General features: G+C 46.6%; 3 protein-coding genes across 4 annotated transcripts; all 3 read right to left on the bottom strand.

Annotated features, from left to right (window-relative positions):
- Window positions 1–2,340: 2,340 nt before the first annotated feature.
- Window positions 2,341–9,417, bottom strand: LOC134197562 (5-aminolevulinate synthase, erythroid-specific, mitochondrial-like). Of its 2 annotated transcripts, none has more exons than XM_062666910.1 (6): window positions 9,189–9,417; window positions 8,301–8,597; window positions 4,676–4,705; window positions 4,384–4,615; window positions 3,343–4,141; window positions 2,341–2,809 (listed from the first exon to the last, which is right to left on the bottom strand). In XM_062666910.1, exons 1-6 carry the CDS (start codon window positions 9,337–9,339, stop codon window positions 2,480–2,482), a joined length of 1,839 nt encoding a protein of 612 aa, XP_062522894.1. In that variant the 5' UTR covers window positions 9,340–9,417; the 3' UTR covers window positions 2,341–2,479. The 2 variants fall into 2 exon arrangements, with proteins under 2 accessions (XP_062522894.1, XP_062522893.1); XM_062666909.1 differs by lacking the exon at window positions 9,189–9,417 and adding an exon at window positions 8,674–8,845.
- A 666-nt stretch (window positions 9,418–10,083) lies between these two features.
- On the bottom strand, window positions 10,084–12,086 carry LOC134197662 (protein fem-1 homolog C-like). The gene has a single exon (XM_062667008.1). The coding sequence runs from the start codon at window positions 12,084–12,086 to the stop codon at window positions 10,227–10,229; it is 1,860 nt and encodes a 619-aa protein (XP_062522992.1). The 3' UTR covers window positions 10,084–10,226.
- A 174-nt stretch (window positions 12,087–12,260) lies between these two features.
- Window positions 12,261–14,776, bottom strand: LOC134197221 (coiled-coil domain-containing protein 115-like). The gene is made up of 4 exons (XM_062666504.1): window positions 14,628–14,776; window positions 14,456–14,556; window positions 12,754–13,034; window positions 12,261–12,684 (listed from the first exon to the last, which is right to left on the bottom strand). Exons 1-4 carry the CDS (start codon window positions 14,733–14,735, stop codon window positions 12,578–12,580), a joined length of 597 nt encoding a protein of 198 aa, XP_062522488.1. The 5' UTR covers window positions 14,736–14,776; the 3' UTR covers window positions 12,261–12,577.
- Between the last annotated feature and the right edge of the window lie 10,748 nt (window positions 14,777–25,524).

The following is a 25,524-nucleotide window of genomic DNA, read 5'->3' as shown; positions in this document are numbered from 1 at the left end:
ATGAGTTAGGCGATAGAAGAATATTTAATTTGAGTGTATATGTAGTTGGGTAACAAGTTTCTTGTTGCAAGGTTGTTGCAGTGGTGTGTGCGTGTGTGTGTGTGTGTGTGTGTGTGTGTGTGTGTGTGTGTGTGTGTGTGTGTGTGTGTGTGTGTGTGTGTGTGTGTGTGTGTGGTGTCTGTAGCTCAGTTGGTTAGAGAGTTGCATTTGGGGAATGGAAACATCCGGGATGTTGAGGTCATAGGTTTGCGGACAAGTACAGACGTAATTTCCTTGGGCAAGAAATTCACTCACAATTGCCTCTCTCGACTCAGGAGTATAAATGAGTACCTGGGGGTGGACTAGACCGCTGGCTTGGCAGAACGTTACGAAGTATATACGGATGTGTGGACTTGAGGTTCAGTCAAACGGCTGCGTCGAAGTCAATGCTCTGGCCACACATCAAGGGGTTCGTCAGTGCACCCTAAAACTCCGAGTAGCGCCAGAGTCCCTAGGCAGGGGGTGCTATCTTTAGAACTTTCCGAAGGGCATATCCATTTGTCCATGTGTGTGTGTGTGTGTGTGTGTGTGTGTGTGTGTGTGTGTGTGTGCGTGTGTGCGTGTGTGTGTGTGTGTGTGTGTCCCCGAGTTGCAGTGTGGCTTAGGAAAGGAAGAAGCTGTGCAGACATGACTTTTACTGTACATCAGCTGGTGGAGAAGTCTTTAGAACATGAATCTAAGGCCTTCTTTACCTTTATTGATTTAAAGAAAGCTTATGGCTTTGTCCCAAGACAGGCGATGTGGAAAGCATTAGAGAAGCTTGGCGTACCTGAAAAGACAATCCAGCTGATTGTGTCTTTTCATCAAAACATGAAAGCAAAATTTGTTTGGATGGAACAATGTTAGAGAAGATTGAGGTACACAATGGTTTGAGACAAGGTTGTTGTATGGCTCCAGTGTTGTTCAACTTGTACACACCTTTAGCTGTAGAGAGGTGGTTGGTTAGGGTAGAGGATACTGAAGGTGTGGGCATTACGATCAAGTACAAACAGGACAAGAAATTGTTCAGTAGGCATACAAAGAACGCTTGTGAGAGGAAGATAACAGAATGTCAATTTGCTGATGATGCAGCTCTTCTTTCATCATCAAGATCAGGTGCAGAGAAGGCAGCAATGAAATACCAACAAACAAACAGAGATTTTGGGTTGACTGTTAGCATTCCCAACACCAAAGACATGATAACAGGAAGAATGGTTGAGGAAAATGATCGAATGCCTGTTGGGCTTGAGGGAGGAGGCATTGAGGCGGTAGATGAGTTTTCTTATCTTGGGTCTGCTATTACCAGTTCTGGGCGAATGACTGTGGAAGTAGACAAAAGGGTAGCTCAAGCATCAACGCTTGGGGCTTTGAGAAAGGCTGTCTTTATTGATAAACACCTAAAAATATCAACAAAGAGAATAATTTACAATGTGTGTGTTATGTCTGTGCTGTTTTATGGAGGTGAATGTTGGGTTCTTCTCAGGAAGCAGGAGAAGAAGCTGAACACCTTTCACCATTGATGCATTAGAAGTATCTTGGGCATTTCCAACAGGCAACAATGGTCTGAGCACATCACAATGGCAGAAGTGATGAGGAGGTGGGGAAATGAGGAGACTGCATCTGAGAAAGTGAAGAGGAAAGGTTGGAATGGTTGGGACACCTAGCTACTACACCATAGAATACCAAAATCAATCTTATTTGGTTGGTTGCCTCAGCCCCGCCTCAGATGTAGTTCAAAGAAGGGATGGAGAGGTATGTTGAGAAGAGATTCTAGAGACATTGAAGTATCAGAGGAGGAATGGTATGATGAGGCTGTGAGGTCGAGAGCAGGCTGGAGTACATTGTGTGGTGATTGTTTGGGACGTTGGAGAGAGAGAGAATGGGGACATGTACTCCGGTGGCAGTCAAGGATGTGATGTGTGACGTGTGCTCCAGGACCTTTAGAAGACAGAGTGCTAAGGCAAGACATAAGTGTATGGAAGAAAGAAGGAAACCCATAAGGGAACAACAGGGTGCAATCCAATGTTCAAATTGTTTCAAATGGTTCAGAAGTAAAGGAGGATTGACAGTTCACAGATGTTTAGAATTCTAACAAGTACAATGTTCATTCATCGGACTTGTTGCCTCTTGGAGGCAAGCGTGACCGTTTTATGGTAGCTTTGAACAGGACAGGACAGGACAGGTGTGTGTGTGTGTGTGTGTGTGTGTGTGTGTGTGTGTGTGTGTGTGTGTGTGTGTGTGTGTGTGCGTGCGTGTTTGCGTGCTGGGCATGCCACACACATGCAGATGAGAACACAACCCTGATGCACCACACAACACATGGACATTCATCAACATTAAATTCTCTTCAACAAATCCTCATAACTTACAATACAAGAATGACTAACACGTCTCTATACTCCAAATTCAGACGACAGCGACAGAAACAATCACATCAGTCAATCAGTTCAAGTCAAATTCATCAGGCCGACATCGGCTGCCGCACTAAATTCAAATGTGGCTCAACCCAAGCTCTGTTGTCAGCCTGAGTCTCCAGGAAATGAGACAAATGATGGGCAGCCGACGGATCACGTTCTGCTTCAGGAATGAGCGGCAGGTTGTGCTTTTTCCACACGGTTAGAATGGAGCCAACGAACTGGTTGATCATTTGGTTTGTGTGATGTGGTGATGGAGTGACACGGAGCTTCTCTTGCCCAACGTCGACGGTCGGGTAGTTGATGGCTTGCACGTAGATTCCCTGCTCGTTGAGGAGATCGTCACACACGGCCTGACAAGCCTTCGCATTATTCACCTACACAAACGGTTGCCTCACATATCATTCACAAACCATGGCAGCACCCCTTGACTGAACCCCCTTACATGTAATGTCAGCACCCTGACATGCACTCCTTGACTTCACCCCTGACATGCAATGTCATCTCCTCCTGACATGCACCCCTTGAAATGCAATGGCAGCACCCCTGACATGCACTCCATGACTTCACTCGTAACATGCAATGTCGGCACCCCTGAATTCACCCCTTGACTGCATAACAAGTTGATTCACATTTTCTGAGCAGATCGATAGCTCAGCTGCAAATTCAACTGACAGTCGAGAATCGGCTTGTCAGCACTGAAACACGAGCAAGTGGCTCTAGTCTCAGTTGGACGTTGGACGGCTTGCTTAACAAGTCAAACCATCAGGCAACGTATGGACAAACCTCAAGCATCAATCGTCATTACACTTACACTCAAACGACAGTCAAAGCAAAACTGCAAAGTCCATGAGTGTAACATTGCGTATCCCCCCTGCCTATACACGACACATTCAACCGATTTTCTCACCTCGATTGGAATTATGTGACTTGGTGCGCACCCGATGGGTATTCCCTCACGGATCAGCATCTCCTTGACTTTCTTCACCGACTCTCGATGTCCGGCTCTCAGCGTCCGCCCTTCGTCTCCCTTCAAGATTTGAATTGACGTGAGGGCGGCGGCCGCATTAATAGGCGGCATAGACGTCGTGAATATAAACCCGGCACCGAAACTACGAACCATATCCACCAGATTGTTTGACGACGCGATGTACCCACCGTGAACGCCAAATGCCTTCCCGAGCGTCCCTGAAACGATATCAACGTGATCCATAAGGCCAAGCTCCTCGGCCACGCCTGCACCGCGGTGGCCGTAGAGTCCAACGGCGTGGACTTCATCAACAAACGTGAGAGCTCCGTACTTATGCGCGACATCACACATTTCTCTGAGTGGCGAGATCGTTCCCGCCATCGAGTAGACCGTCTCGAACGCGACGATCTTCGGGGTTGAGGGATTGGCCGCTTGTAGTAGCTCCTCCAAGTGTTGGACGTCGTTGTGACGGAAGATTTGTTTCTTCGCTCCGCTGTGGCGCACGCCGTCGATCATTGAACGATGATTTCCCTTGTCTGAGAAGTAGATCATGTTGGGAAGGTATTTGCCCAACACGGCGAGTGTCGTGTCATTGGCGTTGAAGCACGAGGTGAAGAGGAGGGCGGCATCCTTGCGGTGGAGTTCGGCAAGAGACGCTTCGAGAGCTTCGTGGAGGATGCCGTTGCCGGAGATGTTTCGTGTGCCGCCAGCTCCGACGCCATACTTCTCCAGTGTTTCTCTAGATAAGAAAAAGAATGGATGGAAACTGAATTGTGGTGGCGCCTAAGGGTGCACAAGTGTGTCACTGTGTGTGCGTGCGTGCGTGCGTGTATGTGTGTGTGTGTGTGTGTGTGTGTGTGTGTGTGTGTGTCCCCGTGTGTGTGTGTGTCCCCGTGTGTGTGTGTGTCCCCGTGTGTGTGTGTGTGTGTGTGTGTGTGTGTGTGTGTGTGTGTGTGTGTCCATGTCCACACGCTACTTTACCTTGCAGCTTTAAGAACGTCCGGATGACGACTCATTCCAAGGTAATCGTTTGCACACCAAATGGTGACCTCCTGCATCTCACGGGTCTTCCCATCCTCTGACGTATAATAATTTTCCGCCTTTGGGTAGTTCTGTGCCAACCGCTGGACGGTCTTGAACACCCTGTAGCTGTTGTCCTTTCTCTTCTCGTCAAGCTTGGCTGCAAACAAGCCGTTGTAGTCAAACACACCAACTGGAAATAAAATCAAATAAAATGAAGGAATGAAGTCAAGTGGGTGGTAGGTTGGTTTACCGTTTTTCTGCCAATCAACTGGCGAGTTGGCTATGGAAAGCAGAGAAAAAGCAATGATGAGTGTTTCGTGTGAACAGTTTGAGTGTATGTGACAGTCAATACATTACATGGCAATCAGTTGACCACAATATATTATTATTATTTATTATATATTATTTATTATTATTTATTAATATTTTTATTTATTTTTATCTATTTTTTATTTATTAATATTTTTTATTTATTTTTATTTATTTATTATTTATTATGTCGTCATCACCCTCTAGGAAGGGTAAGTGGGGTCTTTACCCTCACCTGGCCGTCCACCAACCCGGCAGGTAAGTCCCAGAGAGGTACTGTACATGTCTCTGTGTAACCCATATAGCTTATCGATTATTACCCAAGGCCCGGATTTCCGGGCTACGGGTATAGTAATCGTTCGATGACCAAGCGACCGACCATATATATAGTCGATTAGTGCAGATGCAAATGAAGCTATTCCGGCCAATAGACAAGAAGTGGTGTCATTACCAACCAATAGATGAACGTGGTGACATCATGAGGCTCCACCTCTCTTTGTTTGGTAGCTGCTACTAGGCAACAACCAGACGTCTAGCTAGAAGCAGCACAAACAACGAGACGCTTAGAAAAGCTGCACAAAGAATGAGACTTTTACATTCTTGTGAGCTGGAAAATCAGTGGTGATCTGCTTGTTTTGCTCTACATTTGTAACATATGTTTCCCACCAACAAACAAAACAATGATTACGCCCGTTACTTCATCAGGTAAGGCGAAGATTGCCAGCCGGCCTAGCGTCGAGGCTTTCCAACTTGTAACATTCGGCTTGTTCCAGCACTTCAAAACAACTAAATTCGTATAGTGTAGCATGCATGTTTTCCCCCATTACAACAACTACCAGACGTCTAGAGAAGCTGCACAAACAACCAGTCGTCTAGAGAAACTATACAAACAAACAGATGCCTAGAGAAGCTGCAGAAACAACCAGACGTCTACATTCTTGTGAGGTGGAAAATCAGTGGTGATCTGCTTGTTTTGCTCTACATTTGTAACTTGCCCGCCAACAAACAGAACAATGATTACACGCGTTACTTTATCATGTACAGCGCGTCGAGGCTACCCAACTTGTAAAATGTGGCTTGTTTTACCACTTCGAAACAACCTGATCTACATTTGAAACGTGCATGTTTTCCCCCTTACGACAACAACCAGATGTCTAGAGAAGCTGCACAAACAACCAGACGTCTAGATTGTTGTGAGCTGGAAAATCGGTGGCAAGCTGTTTCTTTTGTTGTACATGAGGGTTTACCACTAGAAACAACGCCTAATCTAGCTATATTTGTAATGTTCATGTTTTCCCACATCTAATTTTGTTTTGGCTGTGGTGTTGTACCTATGCCACGCCTAAAACCGCCCATAGTGGCTCATTACGACTTCAAAAGCTGCACAAACAATCAGACGCCTAGAGAACGTCTAGAGAGCAAAGGTTGTAACATTATGCTTGTTCCATCAATAGTGTCATCTTCTGAAGGCCCAAAACATTGTAGGTGCATGAAATCGTGCTTTGTTCACTGAAAATCAGTGCTGCTTCTTTTGTACCTATCTAACCGAAAGCTGGTTTTTGTATTTGCTCTATACTTTCGCTGTGCGTGGCGGTTAATTGGTATTGTTTAACCCATTCTGTCATAGCGCAACTAATTACCTTCAAGGTGCATACTGGCCGAGGGTTTGCACTTCTAGTGCTTCTTCATTTATTATTGTTGTGCTCAACCAGATCAGTGTGGTTTGTAAAGTCTATTACAATTACCGGAAGCAAACCCTGCTTCAGAAGTACTTAGACCATCACAGCTGTCTAGAAAGAAGACATGACTTTACGAAGGATCCGAGTAGATCCCAGAAGCACTGTTTTCTGTAAGTCCTGCAGGTTGTGATGACCTGGAATAATGTCCAGCCACAGTGCAATACTTGCGTGCACTGTGCCCAAAGCTCCCAAGACCACCAGAACTACCAGTGTTTGACAATGCCACATGTGGCTTATCTCCACTCGCAAGTCGCTATACTTCACCAACTTCTCAGCATGTTTCTTGCCAACGTTGCCATCAGCAGGACAGCTGATATCAATAAGAAGACAATTGTTTGTCTTCTTATTTCTGAGACAGATGTCTGGACGACTGGCTTTGATCTTCCTGCATGGCAGTGGGGATGGTGGTATCCCACATCATAGTAATGTCATCCGTCTCCACAAGCCTATCAGGATGATGCCGGTACCATTTGCTCTCCACTGGAACCTCAAAATGGCGACAAACATCCCAGTGAATGATGGAGGCCACCTGATTGTATCGATCAGTGTAGTCCATCGGTGCCAAAGCACTACAGCCTGCCACAATGTGATCGACAGTATCCAGGCCTACACTGCACATGCGGCAAGTAGGACTGACATCACAATGTAGAATCTTGCGCTCATAGCACCGAGTTATTTAACTTGTAGATCTCGGTGAGCATGCCGATACGCTGTACACGTCTTTAGGATACGCTGTACACGTCTTTAGCGTCAAGGTCAATATCGGCATGGAAAATTATCGGCATGGAAAATTATCACCAACTACTTAGCGTGCTTGTCTACTAGTGCTAAGTTACTAACATACACAAGCACCCTATGTTTCTCTAGCACTGCACTGCAAAGCCAGCAAACCCCACTCAGATGACCACGCCCAAGTTTGAAACAACCACACACACAAGTGCATTTCCATTTAGCTATGCCTACACCACCACGCCTTTGAGATATTCCGGGGAGAACACTGGAGTGGTAGTTGGGTTATAGACGGGATGTTGCCTTTGTTCAGGCTGCAAACTCAATTTACCATCCTTTGATCATAGACATTAGTTCCTACCTAATACCTGATTACATACTCAAGTCTTCTGTGTCTCTAGTAATTGACAATTTACACCGAAACACATTACAATTAACACAACACTAACCTACCCCACCCATCGCACCCTTTCCTCCATCATTTCCCTTTACGTTTTCTTGCTCCTCTAGTATCCTGCAATGTAAGGAACCCCAAGAATAATACTAAACAATATATATAAATAAACGTGTCGCTCAGCTGCCTTCATGCAGAATGATGGGCACACGTTGCTCACTGTGAAATCTGGAAGTCAATAGGAAGCTCACGTTTTGCTACAAAAACGTGGAAGTTTGTCTACAAAAACGTGAAAGTTTGTTTATTCCGTGGAAGTTTGTTTATCTCATTTACTTTCTTTCATTGTGTTGCCTCCAATCAAAATGTATTGGGTTATACGCAAGGTTGCCCATGTGTCTCCTGATGACCCAAATGGTGCTGCATTATCTGGTTGTAATGGTGGTCACATACATACATACATAGATACATGCATGCATAGTCTGAGTCATACATACATACATACATACACATACATACATACAAAGGTTAAGGTCATAGATACATACATGCATACAGTATACATTAAAACATATATTTTTAGTCCCTCAAGAAGTCCTGCAACTAGATTTCAAACCTTCTACTCTAAAATAGTAACAGAACCATACAATACAATTACACAAAATTAATGCTATTTATTCTATTCTATTTATCAACTACAATTTCACCTCTCTTCTCTTCCATCTGAGCCACAGTGACTTTTTCCTTGTCTTGCACCGTCTCAAACATGTGAGAAAACGGACAACTCGACGCCTTAGATTTTACTCCCAGTTTTGCATCAGCACCAGCAGCACCTCCGGCGCCCACAGACACCTGCTCCACCATGGGATTAGTGAAGTCGAGTGTGCAGTGGTTGCCACTTGGAGAGACACAGTCACGACGACAAGGAAACGAACTGGCATGGAAAGGGCAATTTTTCTTCGGTTGATGTGAGTTTATACCCGCCGACCCACCAGCAACACCAGCTGCACACAAAAAAAAACAAAAAAATTAAAAACACAAGAAAATCCGTTGCAAATGATTTCCATCCTTTTGACGTACGAGATAACGAACCGACGACTGCAGAGAGCTCGCGCGCACGCCTGCAGGGTTTAAACCGGCCGCCAAATGCCCACCCGGTCGTCCCCACGGTGAGAAACGGACAGCGAAGGAAAACTACGTCGTCGAGCCACCGAGAACTCGCGTAGCGTCGCATGGCACGACTCAACGACGTCGGACGAAATTCTGGCGTACGCACAGCGTGCTAACGACGTTAGAAATCATACAATTCGAGGCGTTGGTATGGAAATGCTTCCAGGGCGTCACCTGATGGCCCGGATGTGACAACCCTTCAAACAAATTGCGAAGCTAGAGCTTGAAAAAAAAAGAGAAAAACACGCTGTTTGTAAGCTTAATCGAATGATCCATGTCGCGGTCACAGCGCGGCGAACGAAAAACGCAGAGAAAGGCATGAAATCGACAAGGAAATGAAGTTCATGGTTGAGATACTTCCGTGTCTACCTCGATGAGACACGATTTGCTGTTTTTTCGACATGATACGAACACGGTGTGCTCACCTGGTGTCGCACTTGTCGTTTCGCGCAGGACGCTGCTCATCACGGGACATTTCGAGGAGAAAATGCGAAGAGATTGTCCGCAGTGTTTGAGGAAGTCGCGCGAGACGCGACCGAGGAACGGACACTTCGTCATCAGCTTGCTGTGCAGCATTGTTGATCGACAGAGGAAACTGAGGAGAGCTGGAGTTGGAGAGAACGAAATCACGACCGATTAGGGCGTTGTGTGACGTTTGATCACGTGACTACGTGTGAGGTGTCCCGTAGGTGAAAATCGTGTGTCGGTCAGACTTTACCAAATCACGCGCGAATAATCTTGTCGGTTTTTCCCAAAGAAAAAAGTTTTCAAAATTATGTTACACACTGGGAGCTTTGAATTATGGTGCCAATTAGCAGTACAAACATTACTTAACTTAAACTCCCGTATGTACTCGTAGGGATTACGCCTTATTTGTCTAACGCGCGTTAAAAGAATGCTAGTTGGAATCACACATCCAAATAAACATCTAGCAGGTAAGAAGTAGTGTTAAACAAAATACTAAAATTAATGTTAATATTAGAATTCTATATTAGTTAGCTAAAAGACAGAAGTTAGTTAATTTATTATTTATTGATGTTAGTAGTAGATATCAAACTAAGCAAACTGTAAGTCGGGAAAGCAATAGTTATTCACATTCTCTTTCACACACACACACACACACACACACACACACACACACACACACACACACGCACACACACACACACACACACACACACACACCAGCAGTGGCAGCATCTTGATTATAACTTGTAAACTTTTACATGAATTATATGGTTGGTACATTAATTATTGAAGATTATAATGTCAACAAATCAATTTCATGCTCGTCGTCACAGTTGCATCCGTAGACCGCAATCAATACACTTGATTTTGAAGTTTCACGACTATTCAATAACCAAAGTCTACAGACTTTACAATGTTGCCATTTCACTTACAAAATCCATCTAAACTATAAACTAGAAACGATTTCGAATATCAACTATCAACACCACCGTCTATCAACTTGCTGCCTGCGGTGAAACAAACGGAGCATGAAGTTGTACAAACCGCTGAAGACGAGAAGACAGACTATCCAACAGATTCACTTGATTAACGACAATCGATCGAGCCGCAAGGCACTCGAGTCTGAGAACAGGATTTGTTACTTGAAGCTTTGCTAGTTGAAGAACGTCAGCCGCTTTGGCAGCGTTTCTCGACAAGCCATCAACCCACGGGAGAGCCGGGATGTCGGCTGCATTCCGGATATCAACGTGTGTCGCCGATTCAACAAGAAATCTTGCAATACGAGCATGACCATCAGTCGGCGTCTTGTTCGTCGCACTCCAACAGACAATATGAAGTGCAGTGTTTCCATCCTTATCTTGAGCATTAACACGCGCTCCATGCCTGACGAGCTCACGCACTAGACTCTCGCTTGGAAACTTGTGAAGCGCCGTAAGACGTTCGAGCGGCAAACGTGGAAGCGCCAACATCAACTCGTTCGAACAGCAACAGTTAAGCGGGAGGAGCCCGTCGCGACCGATCACCCCCAACTCGATGACATCACGAATGGCTTGAGATTTAACTTTGGATTCCTCGTCGGACAAAGGATGCCAACTGAGCCACAAACCCAACGAAATCATCAACACAAGAACCAGCTCGCGGACCGACGCCCCCGATTTCATAGCAGAGCGGACGCAATTCAAAGCCCAGTGGAAAAATTTAACGACCTTCGGTTGGTGTCCTTGTTCCTTCATCTTGGCTAATCCGGTCAAACAGATTATTATATTCTGTGCAATCGTTGCAGCACTGTTGAGGTCTAACGCGTCGATATCTGCGTGCTCGTCCATTTCGATCGCTCGTTCCCATAGCAACATCGTATGGACATAATCGCCCAACTGAAGACACTCGTCTCCACGAATTCGGAGATAATGAGGCGTCTGCGGATGCTTGTGCCCGAGGACTCGTTCCCGAACCAACAACGAGTTAGTCAAGACGCAGTCCATGTCGAGCATCATGACGGTCAACTCTGCCATCGTACACGCCTCCTTTCGATTCCAATAAACCTCCATCTGCGGTAGCACATTCGACTTCACCACGCCCATCTTCTCACGATACTCCAACGCTCGACGCCAAAACTGCTCTGCCCTCTCAAAGTCCCCATCCATATCGACCCACACGGCACCGAGCAGCTCCAATGCATTTGCATGCTCCTCAGCCTCACACCCAGGCAACGTGATCAAATACTCGACGACGTTCACATACTTCGACGCAGCAGCCAGAATCAAGGGCGTCCACCCCTCCTTCGTTAAGAGATCCGCACGAGCACCATTCGCCAACAACAACTTAACAATATCCAAGCATCCCTTCTCAGCAGCCGCATGCAATGCAGTATCCCCCGTTACACTCGCAATATTGGTATCAACCTTCCATGACAACAACAACTCAACCACCTCCTTATGACCACGCCCACTCGCTATCATCAGCGGCGTCTGATTCAGTCGGTTCCCGACGTTTGACTCAGCGCCGGCCTCCAGTAGCTCCCTCACCACATCCAGATGTCCGTCATAACACGCACCGCGCAGAGGCGTCGATTTCGATTTTGTTGAATGATTGACGTCGACGCGTGCGCGTAGAAGCGAGCGGACGATCTCGATGTGACCGGCGGTGGCTGCCGACCAGAGGGGGGTCGCCCCCTCGACGTCTCGCTCGCCCTCGAACACGACGACGCCTTCGTATTCGAGGTTGACGTTCGTGACGGGCAGTGAGAGGATCGAGTCGACGTCGGACGTGATGCCGTAGCGACAGGCGTAGAGAAGTTGTTCTTCGAGTGAGTCGTTCTTCGGTTTGCGACGCTCGACGGTCTTGGCTAGTGCCATAAGCGAAAGTGGGCTGGTGCGTTGGTTTTATTTAGGCGTTTCCCCGTATGAGCGTACTTCTTGTGTAGACCAGACCCTCTCGCGCTATTACGTCCGGTTCCCGTATGATGCGTTGCCTTATACGGGAAACCGGGGGAGGACAAAAAAGGCGAGCACACGTGATTATTACTGTGATTGTTTGGTACTGCTATAGTATTTGCATAATCTGATAGAGCATTACATTATGTTTAGGTGTGGACACACACGCACGCACACACAGTGAGCGATCGAGGCGAGCACGCGTAATTAGACGTTGCCATAGTATTTGCAAATTTGTGTGTGTGTGTGTGTGTGTGTGTGTGTGTGTGTGTGTGTGTGTGTGTGTGTGTGTGTGTGTGTGTGTGTGTGCGAGTCCACATCCACACATAATGTAATAACATATAGAACCAATCATAATGTAATGCTCTAACATACACTATCTCATATTACGCAACTTCTATCCTTCTTATCAATCAATCTCCTTTCATTTCCGCTTTCTTCTTCAATAGCTGCCCGTATTCAGTTCTTAGACACTCTAACTTTATCTGCAGGTTTGCCAGTTCTACGATCATCTCAACACCTCCAATAAGCACAGCAGAATCATACAAAACAAAAATAACAGTATTTGTTATTCGTGGCCACTGGTTACCTTCACTAAAGCTCTTCTTTGCTGATCGAAGGCTCAGAGGCACAAGTACGCCAAACCATTTGAGAGGATCCGAGTAAGTTGCTCTTGCTACTTTTTCTTCTTTTTTAGCTTCTTTCTTTGCACTAACCGTTTCTACTCTCGTTTCCTTTGCATGTCCCTTTCTGTGTCTCAGCTGTGTATCTTCAGTGGGAGGGTCACTTTCTGTCAGGTTTGGTGTGAGAGTAACTGATTCTGTTGTCATCTGATGAAGCATTATTTGAATCCCATTTTCATCATTGTGTCTAAACATTTAATTCTCTAATATTTTAATATGCTTACAACCTTTTAGTCACTACGAACATACATATCAACCATAACAACTTCAGGGTCTGCCTGCCAGCCTGCCTGTCTCTCTATATGTATAGTGGCAAATTCTAACTAGTAAATGAAGCTGTGTTCTACTCGCTTCAGAGCTGTGTGTGTGTGTGTGTGTGTGTGTGTGTGTGTGTGTGTGTGTGTGTGTGTGTGTGTCAATGTGTGTGTGTGCGTGTGTGTGTTATAAATTGCTTGTTTTAATAACAATTATTTTATGATCTAGAAAATGATCCTGTAACAAACATAAAATTTATTAAGGTATTTACTGTGAATATCAATGTAAATTTTATTCATTTGTCTATTTATTGTCATTAACATTAATTAATCATTAGCTTATTTCTAGAATTCTTTGCAAACACAGGGATGCGTCAATGTTAAAGATAATTAACTAAGTATCATCGATATCCCACACTACTACACACGCACAAGCTGCTTGGATTGATATCCGCCCAATTCTGCATGTCTATGTAGCGCTCTTGCATCACTTGAAGTTAACTATTGAGGTGGACGAGATCATCATTCTTTCGTTGAGCCTTTGCTATCATCTTTCCTTCCGCTAGTTCGTCATAGGTAGAGATCGATGTCGTACGTCTCGATCCTACGCATGGGAAATACTGTGAAGTGGCATGTATATAGCGACCAGATCTAGATGCAGCGTGAACATTTCCTACAAATCGTTCATCATCAGTCCTACTGACCATATTGCTCTCTTGAAGATCGTGGATGATGCATGTTGGTCGTGCGCATGCAACAGTGCATGCATGGTTCCATGGGACCTTAGCTTGGCTTCTTGAAGAACGATGAATTCGCTTGTTTTGCGATTCTTCTGTAAAAAAGTAACAGACACGTACAACTCTAGCCTGAACTTTACTCTGTGCTTCTCAGTTTGACGACGGTTTGACCTAGTAACTTCGTTGCTATGGATTTTCTGTCATTGTTACGTCACCTATTTTTCATGTCCCAAAATGACTACTGATTGGCTCAACAAACCCCCAGAGTTATTCACGCTGACAGGCATCTCAAAAGGACTGCTCATTGACTGACAAACTCCTTGAGTGTGACAGACGCTTACAAACATACAAACATAGGTACATAACGACATACCGACAGACAGACCGGAACTCAATTCAGTTTAGAGTAAGCTTCTCGCGAAGCAGTCCACCACTCATTGTGGTGTCCTTCATTACACTCCTAACTAAATAAAGATATGGACAGGCACAAACAGTGCTATTTTTGACAATAAGCTACTATTAGATATGTCATCTAATAAACAATATAACATAATAAGTAATTAAATAATTCTAATTGAGTATCCTAATCCGGGACATTAGCGAGAGTCGACACCTACACAGAAGTTGTCGCCGCTGCCGACATTTCCGATGGAAACTGAAGAGATGAGACTGACTTCACGCCTCTCGAATACCTTGCCTGAGACAAGCTCAAGTGGCCCTACCAACAACAACAGAACAGAAATACAAGGACCTCTACGTCAGACAAAACGCAAGAACGTGAAACTTTACATTTTCTAGCAGCTTGTGAGCGCCTTTTCGACACAAATGAATCGCTACTAAAACATCCAGAAGCTCAAGAGCAATAGAATCCAACCGATCAACAACTGGTGTCGTCATTGCCTGATAGAGTCAAGTAGCTAGCGCGCGCTAGTAGTTCCCGGAGTTGGTAGGTCCCGGATTTTACTGAAGCTACGAGCCTAGGTAAAGAAGGACACCACAATAAGTGGTAGTAGCCTCGTACCAGACCCTCTCGCGCCGTCATGCCCGGTTCCCGTATAACACGTCAACGCTGGAGAGGGTCTGGGATCATACCGCCTACTTTCTTCACCTAGTGTCACCCCACGTCATCTAAGTCTCACCCCACGTCACCAACGTCAACACTCTCATGCTCTTAGTTAATCATGAAGCTATCCTTCCATCAAAGTTAGGCTAGCTGTGATATTCGATTGCATACATTTACTGTTACATTTCGTTCCTGTACAGCTGCATGAGAAGAGAACCACCTTGCCGCATGGAAAGAGATTCATTCACAGAGGGAGCTCGATCCTGAGTTCGATTTACGTTATCTGAAGCTGTGAGGTCCAATGTGATTCGATCAGCAGTCTAGGTAGCTCGGACTAGGGATGCACTAGGCGCCGCTCTATTATTGTGCTAGGCTACGAGAACAATACAAATCGGGAAGCTCGAGTACGATTCGGGAACATTTGGAGCCTGGCAGAGCGTGCCGTCAGACACGGTGTTGACTTCCGCTCTAGAGTCTCTTGGAGAGGAAGTCCTCTTTTCCAGTAAGGTTGGCAAATACGTAGGAGCTTGAGTAGAGACAGGATACCAACACTGAAAGGAAACAAGCAGAGTACGAATGGAAGGTCAAGTCTGTTGCAAGACATTCCGTGTGACGCATGAGAATAACTATTAGACTAATTGTATTAGTAGCCTGAGGCTTGGTGACATACGAGCTAGTTTGATCATCTAATAGCATAAACGGTAGGCGGTATGATCCCAGACCCTCTCCAGCGTTGTCGTGTTATACGGGAACCGGGCATGACGGCGCGAGAGGGTCTGGTACGAGGCTAAAGTGGTAGATTGCTTCGCGAGAAGCTCACTTAGCTAAACGGGCTGCTTCCGGTCTGTCTGTCGGTATTTCGCTATCTTTGTACGTTTTTAGTAAGCGTGTGTCACGCTCGGGAAGTTGTTGAGCTAATCAGTAGTCGTTTTGGGACGCGAAAAATAGGTGACGTAACGCTAGCTTGTCAGCGTGAATCACTCTCGGAAATTTGTTGAGCCAATCAGCAGTCCTCTGGGACACCAACAATAAATAGGTGACGTAACAATCCCACGCACTAGGACAGAAAAGCTGAGATGTCGTAAACATCCATTTTACGGTTAAACTGTCGTCAAACTGAGAAGCGCAGAGTAATGTTAAGGTACTAGTAATAGTTGTTCGCGTTTGTTACTTTTTTACAGAAGAATCGCAAAACAAACGAATTTATCGTTCTTCAAGAAGCCAAACCAAGGTCCCATGGCACCATGCATCTGCAGCTAGGATTGACCCGGCTAGCTAGGGAGCGTTCTGGGGGCGTGGTTGTCTTTTTGAGCGCTTAGAAAACATAGCAATTGAAGACTAAAATTTCTCGAAATCAACGAAATGAAATGTTTGCACGTTGTGTACTATATCCTACTTTGTTTTGGTCAATAATCATCTAACAACCTAGGAAACAGTTGCTAGCCTCGGAGGCCCTTGCGCTTTCTTCTCCTCCTCCTCCTCCTCCTCCTCCTCCTCCTCCTCCCCCTCCTCCTCCCCCTCCCCCTCCTCCTCCCCCTCCCCCTCTCCTCCCCTTTCCTCCTCCTCCCTCTCCCCTTCCCTTTCCCTCCCCTCCCCTCTCCCTCCCCTCCCCTCTCCCTCCCCTCCCCTCTCCCTCCCCTCCCCTCTCCCTCCCCTCCCCTCTCCCTCCCCTCCCCTCTCCCTCCCCTCTCCCTCCCCTCCCCTCTCCCTCCCCTCCCCTCTCCCTCCCCTCTCCCTCCCCTCTCCCTCCCCTCTCCCTCCCCTCTCCCTCCCCTCCCCTCCCCTCCCCCTCCCCTCCCCTCTCCCTCCCCTCCCCTCTCCCTCCCCTCCCCTCTCCCTCCCCTCCCCTCTCCCTCCCCTCCCCTCCCCTCTCCCTCCCCTCCCCTCTCCTCTCTCTCCCCTCCCCTCTCCCTCCCCTCCCCTCTCCCTCCCCTCCCCTCTCCCTCCCCTCCCTCTCCCTCCCCTTCCCTCTCCCTCCCCTCCCCTCTCCCTCCCCTCCCCTCTCCCTCCCCTCCCCTCTCCCTCCCCTCCCCTCTCCCTCCCCTCTCCCTCCCCTCCCCTCTCCCTCCCCTCCCCTCTCCCTCCCCTCCCCTCTCCCTCCCCTCCCCTCTCCCTCCCCTCCTCTCTCCCTCCCCTCCCCTCTCCCTCCCCTCTCCCTCCCCTCCCCTCCCCTCCTCTCCCCTCCCCTCCCCTCCCCTCCCCTCCTCCTCCCCTCCCCTCTCCCTCCCCTTCCCTCCCCTCCTCTCCCCTTCCCCTTCCTCCCCTTCCCCCTCCCCTTCCCCCTCCCCTCCCCCCTTCCCCCTTCCCTTGGATGCTCATCGCTCTTGGATGCTCATTCTTGGCATACAATCTAAGAATGCTCTGTAGTAGAGAGTGAAAGCAACTTTGTGGGTCCTCTTATCAACATTATGAAAAATAGGCGAATCATCTGTTTTTGCGCATTGATTTCGCGCATGTCATCACAATTTGAATTGTTTTGCCATTTTAATCAATAAACAAACTTCGACGTATTCAAAAATCATGTGACACTAATTAATTACAAAAAATCCTGCTAAGACAAAAACTAAAAAAGTTATAGCAACAAAAGAACATTGACATGCCACTTCCGGTCCACGTTTTACGTAGCAAAATCTCAAACTGCTACCGCCAAAATGTCAGCTGCACTAAAACCGCTGCCCTTGAGACCGCCAAACTTAGGCGATATGTTAGCCTGAACGTTCAGCTGCACGCAGTTGCAGAGTCTTGTTCCGTGCGATATTTCACGAGTTGCAGCGATGCCTCGAGGCAAACAGTCGAGTCCAAAAACGCGAGGGAAAATTGAAGCCCTTCACTCAGTTGGCCATTCTGTGCGTCAGATCGCAGCTTTTGTCCTCCGCTCCAGGAATTCGGTTCATCAGTGCTTGCAACGGCTTTCCCGTGGCAGCAGCGATTATGAAAAACGATCTGGACGTGGGAAGGCAACGACAATCCGGGAAGATCATCGACTGAAGAGAATGGCATTGCAGAACCGCAGAGCGCCATCACGACTGCTCTCGTATCAGCTGGCTGATGAAACCGGCAAGCAGGTATCAAGTAGAACAGTCCGTCGTCGTCTCAGTGAGACAGGAGTGAACGCTCGGAGACCTAGAAAAAACCCACTGCTAACAGAAAACCATCGGCGTTTGCGACTGGGATGGGCAACCACTCACACACAATGGACTTTGGATGACTGGAAATCTGTTCTTTTTACAGATGAGTCAAAAGTCAGCATAGGAAACGATGGTGCTCTGTACGTTTGGCGTCGCAAAGGTGAGGAATTTCTCCCTGAATGTTGTGATCGTACGGTCCAGCACGCGGCTAGTGTGATGGTGTGGGGGATCGATGTGTTGTCATGGTGTGGGGTCTCTGGTGAAACTGGAAGGTCGTTTGAACAGCACGGCGTACCAACAGGTTCTGGAAGAGCACATGCTTACAGACGCAGCGGCATTGATAGGAGACGACTTTGTCTTCCAGCAGGACAACGCGCCAATCCACACGTCTCGGTCAACAAGATAATGGCTACGCCAGCATGGCGTCACACTGTTGGACTGGCCGCCAAAATCGCCTGATGTGAATCCAATCGAGAACTTGTGGCATGAACTCAAAACTGCTGCCAACCGTCGCGGACCGAGAACTGCAGCTGAGCTCTGGCATGCTCTACAAGAGGCGTAGCAGCAAATTCCAGCCGCGCGTGTCCGGAACTTGGCAGAAAGTGTTCCGACGCAATCAGGAGGGCGAGAGGCGGGAACACTCGGTACTGAGGAACTGGTGAAGGGCTTCAATTTTCCTTCGCGTTATTAAAACCGGCTTTTAAAAGCCACTAAACAAAATCAGAGAGAGTCTAAATTACGACGCTTACGCAGTCATGGCGTCATACACTTTTAGGTCTCGTTTTCCGCAATGCGAAACGTAAAGAGAACAATTTAGGGTCTACAGTATTCTCAAGAAAGCTAACAATCAACGCGGTAACTATTAAATTCTTAACAATATTGATAGTTGGTAAATTGTAACCTAATTATTGTGTTACGACATACCCACAGCGGGGTGTCCCTATAATTTTGTCCAAGTCTGTACGTGGCAGGAACCGAAGCGCAGGAAATCTATGATGCGTTCGTCTTCACAGCAGGCGACGAAGGACCGGTGGTCGGAGATGTCTTGAACAAATTCGACGACTACTGAAATCCGTGCAAGAACGAGGTATTCGAGCGACACCAGTCGTGGAGCCGAGATCAGCATGAAGACGAGACGGTAGATCAGTGGCTCACCGAGCTTCGCACAAAGGCGGCCACATGCGGTTTCGGTGACCAGAAGGATGAGCTTATTCGCGACAAGATTGTATTTGGAGTCAGAGACGGTCGAGTCAAGGAACGACTTTTAAGAGAAGCAAATCTGACGTTGCAGTCTGCATTGGACATCTACAGGGCCGCAGAGACGAGCACTTACCGAGCCAAAATGATGACTAAAGACGCCACGCGAGTAGAGATCAACTCGATGTCAAGAAGTTCGCAACGTACTAGCCGGCCAATACCTGCCAAAGCAGCAGAAAGGCATAGAAGTCGAAAAAGACCGTACCATGCAAGTACTGTGGCGGCTATCACGCGCCTCGACAATGTCCGACACATGGTAAGACTTGTGCTAATTGTCATAACCGCAATCACTTGTCAAAGGTTTGCCAGCAGGGGGCCAAATCCGGCTACAAGCGGTCAAAAGCGGTCATCAGCTTGAGCGAAGCTGCAGATACCCAAATTGACGCTGACTATTCGGATGACAGTTTGCTTGTGGGTGTTTTATCCATTGGGACAGTCGCGGTCAACGACGACTGAACGGAGAAGCTGTCACTAGGGCCGACTAGAATGAAATTCAAGTTAGATACCGGAGCCAGGGCAAATGTTCTGCCTTATCGAAGTTAACAGAGAATCCTTCGAACTACAGGCGGCTCAAGGGCAATTAAGAAACCTCTGACACCGACAAAGAGAGTGCTAGTGGGTATAGGAGGTGGCAAGATTCGTCCTAGATGAATCACTACAATAGAGAGTACCGTCAAGTCACGAAAAATCCAGGCTACGAACTGTCTTTCTTTCTACGTAACAGACGAAGATATCGCTATTCTTGGCAGTCAGGCGTGTCAGGAAATGAACTTAGTGTAAAAGACAGGCAGCCTCAAGCCAGCACACGGACAGAAAGAAGCCCCTAGCACAAGCAGCAAGGAGGGTCTGATCAACAGGTACCACGATGTTTTCAAGGGGTTAGGATCCTACGAAATATCTTACCACATTCAACTGAAGGAAGACGCAGTACCCGTGATACAGCCAGCCAGGAAGTATCCCTACGCAAAGAGACAGAGATTGGAACAAGCCCTACGTCGATTACTAAGTCAAGGCGTAATAGCAGACGTAGAGGGACCGACAGAATGGGTACACAATCTAGTTGTCACAGAAAAGAAGAATGGCTCATTAAGGCTGTGTCTAGATCCAAGACCACTTAATAAGGCAATCAAACGTGAGCATAACGTAATCCCCACAGCTGGAGATGTGCAAGCACAGCTGGCAGCTAGGCAAGAAGATATTTACTGTGGTGGCTATGAGAGACGCGTTCTGTATGGCGCGCTATGGCGTGCTACCAATGCCAAAACAATTGCTGCAGCACTAATACTCAGCACTAATATAATGAGAAAAAACATTGTGTATAATGCTTTTTGTATAATGCTTTTTATATAAAATGCCTAGTGAATAATGCAGCACTAATACGCAGCACTAATACGCAGCACTAATACGCAGCACTAATACGCAGCACTAACATAATGGTCCGAAACGCGAGGCATTATCACAAAAGACTGCACTAATACGCAGCACTTAGCCTCGCAAGCCAGGCTCTTCCGCGCAGTCGCTGAGCTAACCGGACGTGAATCACACGAGGAGGAGGAGCTTTTAACGGAATTGCTCCAGCGCGAGAAGAGCCTGGTCGCTTTCGAGAACGTCGTAGTGACGTGGGACCCCCGATCCGGTTTCATAGCTTGCATAAGGCTAATTCGATTTCCTAAAGAGCTCGTTAATGTAATTGTGCTGATACACGAAGCAGAGAGGTAGCCCTCCGCGGAGAGCGCGTGAACACAAAATCCAGTGAAGCTGTTGATGTACAAAGTGCTGGTGAATAATGAGCGTAGGAATGGCCTACATGGGACTGGTCCGCTGAACCTACACTCTCCAGCAACGTTTCTTTCTACTGAACTCATCTGCAGGTTTGCGCGAGTTGAAACCGACGTAGAACTATTCACCACTCTTGCGCGTCTACTCTGACATCTATTGTCTGTGGGGGAAATGGTGTGAGAACTGCCGGCCCAGTTTCACTCAATGGTTCATGAATACAGTGGCCTAGAGCTTGTTGACCTCTCCACGTCATGATCAGATTGGCGTGTATTGCTAACGCAGTCTATGTGACGGTACTTTCGACTCAGCAAGCAGCACTTTTGTACGATATTGGCTCTACTCACGGTGAACTGGAAACATCTAAGCATGGGAAAACAGCAGTGCAGTGGACCTACCATGTTCAGGAAGTGTAGAGTTGACTCGTAGTTGCACGTGTACTACGTACGACTTGTTTCAGTGCATGAACTCTGACTGCTACATATATACACTAACCGCGTACAATGAGTTCATTTCTCAAACTACCGCGCTGCAGTTCTAGATTCGGCGGTGTGCTGTTGGCGAAACTGAATGCTGAAATGGAGTCGTGACACTGCAGAATATTACATGGCTGAGCTGTCTACATACGTACTAGAAGCGAACGATGATGTCAACTACGTACTTCGTGCAAAACAAGCAAGTGCGTGAAGCGATGTCGCGTGTTCTCAACTTTCGTACCTACATGCTTACCTAATAGAATTAGCTTTATCAAGCTATGAAACCGGATCGGGGGTCCCACGTCACTATGACGTTCTCGAAAGCGACCAGGCTCTTCTCGCGCTGGAGCAATTCCGGTAAAAGCTCCTCCTCCTCGTGTGATTCACGTGCGGTTAGCTCAGCGACTGCGCGGAAGAGCCTGGCTTGCGAGGCTACGCAGCACTAACATAATGCATTATGATATTAGACCGAACTGCGAGGTCTCCGGGCGCGCAAGAAGGCCTGGTTGCTGATTCGGTGCTGAACCGCATATACAGTACACTGTTTGAAGATGAGGATCTCAACCTGTTTACTCGGGTACGTATGCAAGACTGATGTTGTCTACCTTTACTGGACACGTCGCAAGCTCTTTGTACATGTATCACTTTCTCTAGACTTGTAGCTACTGCGCGCATCACCAGGTAGCCAGTCAAGCGAGCTGCTAGACTACGTACCGCTCTAGTAGGCGAGTCCCTCTTCATGTTCTCTGACGAAAACTAGGAATGAGCAGTTGCGTGAAGGCTAGACCACCCGACCTAGTTGACGTGTACGTGCACGTCATGCACTAGTCACCAGCAGAGGGAATCGACTGCATTCTGCTCTCTGCAGTGCACGTTCCAAGCACAATCGACTGGCTGCTCCGTCTCTACAACTGCACGAACTAAGTTTCCTAATTTAATGCTGGCTTGGATGGCATATTCAACGCAAATCTACGGATTGGCAGGAGAATTTTTTCAAGGCAAGTTGCGCAGTTTTTGTTATCAGTTTTTATTAGCTTCAAGGTATTCTAAACTGTACTTAATTAGTAATAATTAATGAAGTGACTGCCTGCCAAGCCAAAGCTTGTTATAGTATATTAGGATGTAGCTTAATAAAGATATCAGATCAACAGACTTTCGTAGTGTGTATTTACTTGTAACATTATTTACAGTAATACAGTTCAGTCACAGTTATACCTGACCTACCATGGGTGCAAATTTCATTATAGCTGACCTACCATGGGTGCTAATTTCAAAGTGGTTTAATTGGCTTGACTGTTCACATGTCCTCTCTTAACTTTGAATATATGCATATTATTTCTCACACATGGAATGGGAATTGGTAGACCGCACATAGACAAAATGGATTTTCTACAATAGGAGGAAAGATGAAAAATTTGAATAGAAAATATTTGCAATAATGGCATTAATTAATAAGCAAAGTACTGCTGGCCTTTTGGCCTCTTTAACTTATAAATGCAACCCCTGATGACACTTCTGAAAGATACTGCCGTGAGTGTGCTCAAGAAGCCTGAATGTTTAAATTAACTTAAATTAAACTAATGAAAAAGCAAACAGATGTGCTCTAAAGCAACTATCAAGAACTACAGCAAAACCTCTTAATTTAACACCTTTTCAATTTCCCGCTTACTACTAAGTCAAGTGCCACAGCTGAGTGCAATTAGTTATGTCAGTTAGATTACGCCAAAACCACCAAGGCCAAATTCCAAAGCCGTGGTAAAAGTAGTCTGGAACGAATCATAATCCTCATGTACTACTGGGAAATAAAGAGCTGGTATGCACGTCGAAGCCATTGGCATGGTTGCTGTTCTATCGCCGTCTTCTAAATACTGCACTGAAATTAAAGTAGATGGTGGTAGCTGCTGAACAGTTTCGACTGCAGCTGCATACTGCAGGATAGTTGCCATGTTGGAAATTAGTCTATCAAGTTTGATAGTGTAGTATTGCACTTACGGTTTTGGACAACAATTTCTTTGTCGTTACTTAAGAATTGCTGGGAAAATATCTCGGCTCTTGCCTGTGCTTCTGTCGCTGTCCTATTAATATTCAGTATTTCTTGCATTCTAAGAAGGTAGGGTTTATGTCAGAAGAACACCTGAAGTATGTAGACTAAAAACTCACTTCTCCAATGTCAAGTGTGTTTCTAGGAACACAAGAAGATACGGCATACATTGTCTTTTGGACTATCTCAGTATGTAGATACGCGTGAGACGAACTCGAAGTGATGGGTACGCGCGAGAAGGGTTCAAATGTGTGAGAGTTGAAATATCTAGATGGGTCTAGGCTAGTGCTTGCTCAATCTCATAATGCTAAAGATACGCAACTGAACTTGTGTGATGTTTGCACGATGCTAATGCCTCGCAGTTTGGTCCAATATCACAATGCATTATGCGTAAACACAGTGCAGTCTTGTGTGATAATGCCTCGCGTTTCGGACCATTATGTTAGTGCTGCGTATTAGTGCTGCATTATTCACTAGGCATTTTATATAAAAAGCATTATACAAAAAGCATTATACACAATGCATTATGCATAATGCATTATACACAATGTTTTTTCTCATTATATTAGTGCCGAGTATTAGTGCTGCAGCAATTGTTTTGGCATTGGTAGCGCGCCATAGCCATAGTTCTGGCATGTTAAGTTGTCAGAACCATCAAGCTACCTGTGTACCTTTAGCACCCCATGGGGCGGAAGCGTTTTCTACGCATGCCGTTTGGCCTGTCTTCGGCCAGCGAGATATTGCAGCAACGAAATGACGATACATTTGGGGATATCGACAATGTCCACGTCATCGCAGATGATTTGATTATCGCAGGAAAAGATGAGCAAGAACACGACACGGTTCTTCTAGCAGTCATGGAGAGGGCAAGAGCCAAGAACGTAAAGTTTAGTCGGGACAAGCTGCAGTACAAGATCAAGCAAGTAAAATATATGGGGCTCATTATTGGAGAAAATGGGCAACAACCGGATCCGGCAAAGGTGGAAGCTATCAACGCAATGCCTACCTCAGGAGATCGCAAAGGTGTGCAACGACTACTGGGCATGATCAAGTACCTGGTGCCTTACATTCCCGGAGAGTCGGATATCACTGCACCTCTAAGAGAGCTGCTCAAGGAAGACGTCATTTGGCAATGGTCAGAGGAGCATGACATAGCACTGGACAAGGTAAAGACAATTCTTACCGATCAGCCGTTACTAGCGTACTATAATGTGGCTCAGCCGATCAAGATTCAGGCAGACGCATCACAGTCCGGTCTGGGAGCATGCCTCATCCAGAATGACAAGCCTATAGTCTATGCGTCAAGAACTCTAACATCAGCCGAATGTGCTTATGCACAGATAGAAAAGGAAACGCTTGCTACTACATTTGCTTGTAGGAAATTTCATCCCTACATTTACGGGAAGTCGACTCAGGTAGAATCGGACCACAAGCCCCTGGAGTCAATAATGAAGAAACCTCTTGGGTCTGTTCCTCCTCGCCTTCGGCGCATGATGCTGCAGCTTGCAGCGATATGAGTTGGACGTGCGCTATACATCGTGAAAGGCAATACCAGTAGCAGATGCACTGTCTCGAGCACAACTCCCGACAACTGCAGACGCGGATGACAGGATGAATTCAGACATAGAAGTCATGGTTCACGCAATCACTAGCTCACTTCCAATGAGTGAGACTCGAAGAGATGAACTACAAAGAGCAACAGCTCAAGATGAAGAATTGCAAGCTCTCAGAAACGTTATCTTTTCAGGATGGCCAGATAATATCAAGGCAGTCCCATCTATAGTCGGGCAGTTTTGGACCATCAGGGAAGAGTTGCACGAGGCCGACCGGATGTTATTCGAAGGCACAAAAGTTATAATCCCAACAGATTACGTCAGCAAGTGCACCGCCTGTCTGCGATTTAGGCGGTCGAATACCAAAGAACCACTCGAGCAACACGACCTGC

This window comes from Corticium candelabrum, chromosome 22 (assembly GCF_963422355.1).
Source record: "Corticium candelabrum chromosome 22, ooCorCand1.1, whole genome shotgun sequence".
Lineage (NCBI taxonomy): Eukaryota > Metazoa > Porifera > Homoscleromorpha > Homosclerophorida > Plakinidae > Corticium > Corticium candelabrum.
This window is presented reverse-complemented; position numbering and strand designations above follow the sequence as displayed.

Bases quoted from the DNA above. Each gene is read 5' to 3' on its own strand.
- LOC134197562 (XM_062666909.1), bottom strand. From the start codon at position 8,827: ATGCGACGCTACGCGAGTTCTCGGTGGCTCGACGACGTAGTTTTCCTT. The intron at 4,142-4,383 runs GTAAAGTAGCGT...TTTCTTATCTAG, and splicing joins GACGTTCTTAAAGCTGCAAG to AGAAACACTGGAGAAGTATG. The intron at 2,810-3,342 runs GTGAGAAAATCG...CCGTTTGTGTAG, and splicing joins GTCACATAATTCCAATCGAG to GTGAATAATGCGAAGGCTTG.
- LOC134197221 (XM_062666504.1), bottom strand. From the start codon at position 14,735: ATGACGACACCAGTTGTTGATCGGTTGGATTCTATTGCTCTTGAGCTT. The intron at 13,035-14,455 runs GTAGGTGTCGAC...TTAAATGTTTAG, and splicing joins GCAGCGGCGACAACTTCTGT to ACACAATGATGAAAATGGGA. The intron at 12,685-12,753 runs GTAACCAGTGGC...TGCTTATTGGAG, and splicing joins AAAGAAGAGCTTTAGTGAAG to GTGTTGAGATGATCGTAGAA.
- LOC134197662 (XM_062667008.1), bottom strand. From the start codon at position 12,086: ATGGCACTAGCCAAGACCGTCGAGCGTCGCAAACCGAAGAACGACTCA.